General features: G+C 39.7%; 2 protein-coding genes across 2 annotated transcripts; one reads left to right on the top strand and one right to left on the bottom strand.

Annotated features, from left to right (window-relative positions):
* Positions 1 to 973: 973 nt before the first annotated feature.
* nup88 (nucleoporin 88) lies at positions 974 to 3,686 on the bottom strand. The gene has a single exon (XM_085430699.1). It carries the CDS (start codon positions 3,574 to 3,576, stop codon positions 1,417 to 1,419), a length of 2,160 nt encoding a protein of 719 aa, XP_085286825.1. The 5' UTR covers positions 3,577 to 3,686; the 3' UTR covers positions 974 to 1,416.
* Positions 3,687 to 8,178, top strand: psmd8 (proteasome 26S subunit, non-ATPase 8). Its single transcript, XM_085430712.1, has 7 exons — positions 3,687 to 3,791; positions 5,101 to 5,173; positions 5,271 to 5,373; positions 5,464 to 5,629; positions 6,143 to 6,243; positions 6,690 to 6,801; positions 7,368 to 8,178. Exons 1-7 carry the CDS (start codon positions 3,687 to 3,689, stop codon positions 7,503 to 7,505), a joined length of 798 nt encoding a protein of 265 aa, XP_085286838.1. The 3' UTR covers positions 7,506 to 8,178.
* The last annotated feature ends 1,582 nt before the right edge of the window (positions 8,179 to 9,760 follow it).

Genomic DNA, 9,760 nt, shown 5'->3' with positions numbered 1-9,760 from the left:
CCTTGTATATTATTAAGTCACAGCTATCAACACCTTCTTAGAGAGTAAAAATAAATAAATCCCAATAGCAGTTTGAACAGTGCTTGTCTGTTATGTAAATAGTTATTCTGGGTCATAAACCATCTCAAATATTTGGTATTCAAATCAAGCTACCACTGCAACCCTGCAAGCAGCCTAAATTACAGTTGATGACCCCAGCGACGACAAAGATCCCCAACAATGAAGCTTACTCAACAAAACTGGGGTCTCCTTATACGTCACTGATTGTTTATGTGGGGAATTCCTCACTAGGAAACCTGTGGTGGAAGAAAAACTGAGGCCGTCAGCTCTGGAGATGGGGTGACACCTGGTGGATACAGGATTCTTGGCAATCTTATGCTGAAATTGTTCACTGGAGTTCCCAGCTGTAGATGGCAGACTGGAGGCATGCAGCTGTGCACATTGAAGGACATGTTCAGACACGGGAGAAAAAGTGAATCCCTAGTGTGTAGGAAGCCCTACTTGAATTTTAACATTGTTTACAATTTTGGCTTGCAATGTTTATTAAGACAATAACCAAGACAAAACAAATAATTTCCTGCCTTCTGTTTAGGAGTTATGCTCTTGCTGTGTCTCTTACTGGGGGCATGCTATGTATTGCATCTATGCTAAACATCCATATCAAACCAAACACTCACATGATTTTAGCCTCCTTTAGAAGTTCAAACATCTTGCCAGGACGTGGAATATTTAGTTCAGTTCACATTTGTTTGTTTTTTCGCAGTTAAATTACTAACTGGGACTTTCGTTGTGATGTTTGCATCTTCCCCCTGTTTACACAGGTTTTCTCCAAGTACTCTGGCAAATACAGCAACCAGCAGCTGTGAACGTGTCAGTTAATGCATGTCAATATAAAACTGTTAACTTGGATTTGTCTCTTAATATTTCTGCTTTTTGTAGCTATCCTACATTGAGACACAAACAAGTTTAATAATTTCAAGTTCATTTATTTATTTTTATGCAAAAAGGTGAGCAAACAAAATTGAAAACAGCTGTATAAGGTTAGTTTAGCACAAATTACTTTTAATTTTTCCTGCCTATACACGGGACATTAAACTGAGTATGTTAGTGATTCAATCATTAACATGTCAAAAATATTGATGTAGAAATATACAACTTTTTGTAAGAGAAAATCCAACCTTTTGTATTTCTGTATTCTGTATTAAGGAAAAACATTTAGTATGAAAGGTAAAGTTACACTAGCACATATAAGATATAGCATATAAGAAGATAGCACAACCACTTAGAGCTCAAGAACTCATTACAGCTTCTTATCAAATGTCAGAAAAACAGAAATGTAATAACGGTGCATTCCATGGAAAATTTGAAATATTTTCCCAACTATACAGAAAAAAAACTAGCATTTTTCTGCAGTGCTTAGAAACTAAAATGATTTTTGATGTCTTTGATCTGCTTCATCATGTCACCAATTTGCTGTCCTTGTTCTTTGAGGACATCCTGAACAACCTTCTTCTGGGGAGCGTTGAGGGAAACTGTTGCCCTAGTTCCGGGCATATCCTTGCCCACTTGTGTCTTCTGGTACTCCATCTTCATGTTCACCTGTCTGATGCAGTTTTCCAGGTGTTTCAGTTGATCATTGATGGTCTGCAGCTCCTTCTTCATTTCCTTTTCACTGTTTGACAGTATGGGTAGCTGGCTTTGCAGGCTACACAACACTTTCTTAACCCTGTTCATAATGGTTTCTTGGCGATACTTTGCATCTTCGTATTTATCAGCCAACCTTTCTGCTGCTTCTCTCAAACTCTTCCTCTCCTCCCTGCACAGAGACAAATCCTCCAGCTGCTTGTTCTTCTGGCCTGTCAGGAGTTTCACCCTCCTCTGCATCTCTTCACGAGCCATGTCCTGCTTGAGAATGTACTCCTCGCGGAACACCTGTGTGGCTCTGCTGAGGAGCTCCAGACACTCTGGAGGTGGTGGTGATGTGTCCTTGTCTCCAGCTTTAAGTACAAGAGGATTGGTGGAGCTCCGTGCCAGGATGTTGCGAATGTGCTGCTCAAAGGAGTCTTCGGCCAGCCCACGCAGAGGGGAGCTGGCAGAGCCCAGACCTGGGTGGGAGCAAAGCAGGGGAGGGGAAGGAGGGCGAATGGAGCTCAGAAGGGGTAACAGAATGCACTCGTAAGTGCTGGTGATGCAGATCATGGTGGCGCCCAAGGCAAGGTCAGACACAATCAAAAAACCACGAATTGGAGCCGACTGACTGGTCAGGAGCGGTCTGGTGCAAAGAATGTGCTCTACAATGCAGCGCTTCTCAGCAGCCAGCTCCTGGAGACTGTCCTTATCCTCCTCATCTGATTTAAGGAACCTCTGCAGCTTGTTGACCCAGATTAGCCCCACGCTGTGCACTCCTGCTTCATGGGTGCAATGATACCGGTGCTGACAGAGAGGGTCTCTGTGCAGTTTGATTGGACAGGTGAAATCAAACTCTTGCGGCTCCTCGTCCTCTCCCGTTGCCACTTTAAGTATGAGCTCTAGCTCAACACACTCAAACACATAAAGAGCTGGCACTGTCTCTGTGCCTCGGATCCACTTTTCCACTGCCCCCGTGTCATCCTCTTCTTCAGACTCCAGCACGACACAGTGATACAGTGTGCCAGTTTCTGTGGCGATGACCAAGATACTCGGAACACATGGCAGGCACAGAATGGCACAAGCATCATAGCCATAGTTATCCTCTGCTGCTGGATACATGGGGAGAGGTCCAACGGGTTTACTCAGACTTATACCGTTTACCTGGCTCGTGTAGTTCACATAGGTCTCCCCATTTTCGTAAAGAATATAGAGAGGGTAGACCAGCTGGTCTTTGGAGACCTGTCCTGCCAGCTGCCGAGGAGGGGATGAAATCGGCCCAAAGTCAAACGCCACTGCTATCTCTCCCAGAGAAGCTGCGTACGAATGCACCGGAGGGTCGAGGCTGCTCTCGTCTTCTGACTGCGACACTGGCAGGATTTTGGCCGGTGTCTGCGGAGACTTCAAGCTGTAAAATCTGATCGTGTTGTCTGAAGTGAGCAGCACCATATGTGGCTCGTCAGTCTCGCTAGGGTACCAAGCAGCCTGTCGCAGACTGACCGACGGTGAGCTGGTGAAGAAGCGCTCCGCCACCGGGATGGTCTTGCAGTTGATTTTGCTGCGTCCGCCTTCAAACTCGGACCTCTTGCCCCACCGCAGAGGAAGCTCCAGGACCGAGACGCCTCGTTGACCGACCAGCGCGACATGGTGCTGTGTCGGGCTCACCAGCACCTGGCACACTTCAAAGAGCGGCGGGTTGATGCACAGCAAGGTCTGATACTTCCCGCTACCGGAGCTCTCCTCTGAGTTTAAGTGCCGCAGGTTGGTTGTGTAAAACACGCGGTCTGAATCGTCCCACACGAACAAATCCGCTCCCAAACAAAACGTGAGGTTCTTAGCGATCCCTCTTTCACTCGAGGTGCACTCCAAATCCAACTTCTCGCGTATTATTTTGAATATCGTGTGATTCGGTAAGTCATTGAGCCACCGTTCTGAATTGAGTGCCGCCATCTTGATCAACTGTCTGATTTCTGAAGGAAGCAGTAACGTGTTTTGGTTTTTTTCACGACAGTCATTTAACGTGTTACGGTGGCCGGTGTCGTATATTTTGCAGAATCACCATGGCGCTGAAAGAGACCGCTGGGCTGTATGAGACACTTAAAGCGGAGTGGAACAAGAAAAATCCAAACCTAAACAAATGTGGAGACCTTCTGAGCAAGCTTAAGGTAAAGTCGCACATTTGCTTGTCCAGGGTTGATTGTAGGAAGGAAGTCTTTCTATTTGTAAACGTTAGCACTGTTAGCAAACAGATTGCTAACTTACGCTAGCCCAGCTAACGCTGTACGTTAACGTCAGTAACTGGATAAACACCGATAATTAAATTAATTTTGGTTGAATAGTGTAGAGTTTTCACTTGCTAACTACAAACCAATGTTTGGAGAGGGATCGAACAATATCATCATTTTAGGATAATGATGAAACAAATGATTAACTTAGTCAATGAAAGCTAACGTCACTGTACCTTTCGTTAGCTCAGTTTTCTGTTTGGCAAGTTTAAGCCGAGTTGAAAGAGGTATCACTAAAAAGAAGAACCTTTTTTTCTTTGCTTTTTTTTTTAAAAGTGACTCGTGATAAGGACATCAGCAAAGATGTTTTTCGTATTCAGAAATTGTTCGTATATACAACTAGTTTTGCAAGGCAAAGTCAGTCAAATCTGTTATATTTCTATTAAGAAGCAACCATTATGAAAGTTATATTAGCCTATATATAAAATACACCTATTCAATTCAATCAATTCCACGTTTGGTACAGCCACTTGGAGATAAAGAGCTCATTGCAGCTTCTTGTTAAATGACAAAAAACACAAATGTAATAACCAAGTGCATTCCAAGGGGAATCTGAAACGTCCCCCCTAACTATACACAACTAGCATTCTCTTCAATGCTTAAAAACAAAAAGGGTTCTTGATATCTTTGGTTTGGTTCATCATGTCACCAGTTTGCTGTCCTTGTTTACTAAGGACATCCTATTGGACAACTGCCTTCTGGTGGGTATAAATGATAATGTTGGGGAAATTTCACATTCACAAAACAAGGTGGACCATCTCCAAGTCAAGCTTTATTCATTTTTTAAATTAGGAACTATTACTATTACAACACGGCACTATAGTTAAGATCTTGAAAAGGGAAAAAAACTGTTACAATAAAATATAACTTTGATAAATTAGATTGTTAATGCTTGTTACAGCTTTTTCCTCTGTATCTTATGTTCTTCCTTGTTTCTTCCTTTTTTCTTGTGATATAACCCTGGCATTGAGATGCTCTGTATATGTAATTGTTATTTTTTTAAAACAGAGTTTGACTGAGAAACGAAGGGAAAAAGTTTCAACAGGAGTCTGACATCAAAATAAATGTTTTATAAGGTTGTCTAGGTTGTTAGAACTCAATGAAAACCAACTTTGGGGTTTGTTCTGTTACAAATGATGTGTTGTAATTTAGATTTACATTGTTACATTTATCTTTTCTTTTTAAACAGATTTCATTGTTGGATCTGAACTTTTTACCTACCAGTGGATCCTCTCTCACCAAGCAGCAGCTCATTTTAGCTCGTGAGTACCTGCAAATCAAGCTGCCACAAGTTAACACAACAGCTTTTTAAGTTACTTGCAAAATAATTTCTAAGTACAATTTATGTTTGTATTTTAGGTGATGTACTTGAAATAGGAGCCTTATGGAGCATCCTCAAGAAGGACATCCCATCCTTTGAGCGATACATGGCCCAGCTAAAATGTTACTACTTTGATTACAAGTAAATGCCACTTTCTCTTAGAGAATTTGTTGCCCAAGATTGAGGTCTTTTTGTAACTGAAGTAATTATTTACATCTTTTTCTTTTTTAGGGAAGAGCTGCCTGAAGCTGCTTACATGCATCAGTTACTTGGACTGAACCTGCTCTTCCTGCTTTCGCAGAATCGCGTGTCTGAGTTTCACACAGAACTCGAAAGATTGAGTGCTAGAGATATTCAGACCAACGTGTACATCAGACACCCAGTGTCTCTAGAGCAGGTGCTATAGCTTACTTATGGACAATGCCTGATTTTGATTTGGATGATTTTTATTGTGTAATATCAGGTGTTAAAGAAAAAAAAAATTTGTGTGTCCAATTGGAAATTTGTACCCGTAAATTGCTCAAAATTAGTGATATATATATATGCATGCATGCTAGCATTAGTGTTAACTTGAAATTATAGAAGCTACATTTGTAAAATAGTTTTGATCCTACAATAGATGTTGCATCAGAGGGTTATGTTTGACTGCTATTTGCAGTAATTCCTTTATATGCTTCACTAAGATTTAATAGATTGCTTTTGGCCTGAGGTAGATCGATGTGTGCTCTGATATTTTATACCCATTATGTATTTAAAGGTGTATATATATTAATTTACACAAACTAAATATTTATTTGGACAAATGCTTGGCTTATTGGAGTTTTACTTATACACAATAATTTAAGTCCTGTTATAGTAACTTTGATGTAAATGCAATCTTAATATTTTATTCTCTCTCTGCTAATTTCAGTACTTGATGGAGGGAAGCTACAACAAAGTATTCCTAGCCAAAGGCAACATCCCTGCTGAGAGCTACACCTTTTTTATAGATATTCTTCTGGACACAATTCGGTAAGGACCATAATGATTTCTATGCCTTTTACACATTCTGCATTCGTTGTGAATTTTAAAATATTTATCAGTAGCCTACAACCACATAACAACAGTTAGGTGTGCAAAAGCTATTTTAATCCATTTTACATAGTTGCAGTGAATAGTGTAAAGACAACTCAACACAACAAACACAATGATTTATTTTACTCTCATAGTTGTACCAATACTTTAACCTGAGCAAATGTGAAATAGATGGCAGTTTAAACACCTTTTTAAACAATATCTTTCCTGTCTTTGTCTAATTTTTAATGTTTTCTTGATTTGTACTGTGAACTCTGGGGGGAAAAACAACTTCATTTCACTGTGTTGTGCCATAATAATGTAGAAATGTATAAAACGTCATTAAAAATACAACTCTGTCCTTTGAAGATGACTTTAACTAAAGCTGACCTTTTCAATTGCAGCGACGAGATTGCAGGTTGCATAGAGAAGGCGTATGAGCAGATCCAGTTCAGTGAAGCTACCCGTGTGCTTTTCTTCAGTTCCCCCAAAAAGATGACAGATTATGCCAAGAAGGTAAGTCTGTTTTCATTTGGGAATCAAGCCTGTAGTCAAATCCAGATATTATGAGGAGGAGACATTAGATTCCTGCTGTGATAACATGATTTAAAGAAATTAAGTTCCTGCTTAACTCTGTTGCTTCTGCTTATGCAAATGCTTATTAAGATTTATTAGGTAAACACTGGCTGTCAGGTGGCCTTGGTGCCTGAAATATTTATGTAAAGTCTAAGTTGGTTCTTAATCAACGTGTTATGTTGTAGATGTCATTATGATTGGATATAGGAAGGGGAGTTGTCAGAAACTGGCTTGTTAATATACAGGAAAATGTCCCTCCAGATGTTAGATAAAATTTGTGCATAGGCAGAACCTGAAAAATAAGTAATATTCATAACATCAGATGGAAAAGATACATTTTACTGTTTGTTTTCAGATGTTCCTTAACAAGTTGTCTATAATTAAAATAAAAATCCTTCCTAGATTATTGCATGTAATAAGTCAAATAACTACATAAGCAATCTGTAACTGTTGATTTTCATTTTATTTTTTATTTGTTTAAATGAATACATTTTCCCCCATTTCAGAGAGGATGGAATTTGAGTGCAGATGGCTATTACTCTTTCACCAATCAGCAACAGCGGACAGAAGAGGTGAACATCCCTTCTACTGAGCTGGCACAACAGGTCATCGAATACGCACGACAGCTGGAAATGATTGTGTAATCCGCCCCCAGGAACACACTCAACCATGTACAGATGCACTCAGACAAACACGCCACTGGTCCAGTATACATCCAGTCAGCTCAAACACAGTTTCACTAAGGGATATGACTTCCTTTATTGCCAGAGTGGTTTATTTGTTTCCTATGCCTCACAAATCAACTGGCATCCATTATTCCTGTTTTCCCAAATCTACCTGGAAGTCTGACAGATTGGTTTTTATTTTAATACAAAACCCCCCACTGAAAATATCACCTTTGGTCTAATTAGCAGTTGCTATATAAATATCTATATTGCAGACATGTGAGAGTCTGAGTGTTTAAAGCCGGTTCTTTTATTCAAAATACCATCTGACCAACGTTAAACTTTAGTTTTCTTTAGTCATTCCCAGATATTTCTTTTAAACACTGGGTCTCTTCTTTTTCAACTGTAAGAAAATTTAAAGTCATCACCCTAATTTTGGTATTCAGTGTCAAACAACTGTCAATAAACTCACCATTTTTTTCCCTGAACTTCAAATTCTTTTTGTATCAAAGTTTTCTCTCCTGGGTAGAACAAAAATAAATGTATTGCCCTTGCCTTGTATCTAAAATTGCCACTGAAGTTTGTGTTTGACTCTTCCTCACTAGACATTTTGTAAACACATTGATCTACAATAAATGATTCATAAAACAAACTTTTTGCATGTTAGTGTTGTGTTCTTTATACATTTCTAACTTTCCCCAGAATTAAGCCACTGATAGCAGCTCAATAGTAATGCCTTCTTTCATTGGTCAGTGTCTTTTCTAGTCTCTTTCAATGTTGAGTAAGCTGGATGCAGCTGGTGCATTTGGAAGTGGAATCAAAAATAGAATTACTGATTATTAACCAATGGTACAAAGGAAAATATAAGGAAGGGTAAAATGCTTGAACTTTCATCTTAAGGGTAAGATTGGGTCCTAGTTACGATCACATAGTTATTCAGATTTTATTAATGATAGCCAGATTCCTTATGTTGAACGTATACTATACCATACCATACCACATGTCTCCTGTGCACTTCTTTTTCTTTGGGTGCTAAGCATGTTTTGGTTATTCTGACATGCCAGAGGTGGTGTTGGATATCTGACTTCAGAGCACCCAGCAACTGGTGATGATGCAATTGAAATAAATATCCATTCAGTTATTCATTATCCCTTTCTGCAATTATGAAAAAAGATTTAAAACAGACTATTTTTCTTTTATTTGTGGTATGTTGTTTTAGTTTCATTGTACAACTCCTTTAATCCACGATTGTTGGGTTTTTTTGGTTGCTTGTTTTTAAGAGATGTGAATTGCACTTGGAGCTGATGCAGCTTGTGGGATTTGTGTTACTGGGTCACAGTCTTGTGAATCTTTTCATTGCTTCAGAGGGGCAAACTAAATGGTAAATGGCCTGTATTTGTATAGCGCTTTACACAACCAGTCATCCACCCATACATTCACACGCTGGTGATGGCAAGCTACATTGTAGCCACAGCCACTCTGGGGCGCACTGACAGAGGCGAGGCTGCCGGACACTGGCACCACCGGGCCCTCTGACCACCACCAGTAGGCAACGGGTGAAATGTCTTGCCCAAGGACACAACGACCGAGACTGTCCAAGCCGGGACTCAAACCGGCAACCTTCTGATAACAAGGCAAACTCCCAACTCTTGAGCCACAATCGCTCAGGAATTGAGTCCATCAATCTGTGTATTGTTTCACTGCCATTGCTGGGTTTCATTTGATTTATACTTATTTTCCTGATTGTATTAATTTGTAGGCCATTTAAGCAAATTAAGGTGTTATGTGGCCAGGTAGAGGTTTGTAAGAGCATTGTGAATAAGATATGTAAGTTTTGAATCATTAGTAATATTTTGTGTATTCAAATAACCTTAAAATGACAGATTAACCAAAAAACAAAACAAAAATAAACTGGTTTCACGGTGGAAGTTTAGTTTTTTGAGTACTTGGATGTGTAATGACGCTGCCATGTTTTGTCATTGCCTTACACTTACCGGCCACTTTTTAAGTTACACCGGTTTGAATGATTCGACATTTGTATTAACAATCAATCTGTTCAATCCTTTAGGCATGGTTAAGATGACTTGCTGAAGTTCAAAATGAGCATCAGTATGGGGAGGAAAGGTGATTTAACTCACCTTTAATTAACTTGAGTGGTTAGGTATGGTTCTTGCTGTTGGTGAGTGTCTTAGAAACTGCTGATCTACTGGGAAATTCTCACATCCATCTCCTGG

The sequence above is a fragment of the Copadichromis virginalis genome, linkage group LG14, assembly GCF_057382275.1.
Source record: "Copadichromis virginalis isolate Kocher_CV1m ecotype Utaka linkage group LG14, C_Virginalis_male_GT1.1, whole genome shotgun sequence".
In the NCBI taxonomy this organism is placed as follows: Eukaryota; Metazoa; Chordata; class Actinopteri; order Cichliformes; family Cichlidae; genus Copadichromis; species Copadichromis virginalis.
This window is presented reverse-complemented; position numbering and strand designations above follow the sequence as displayed.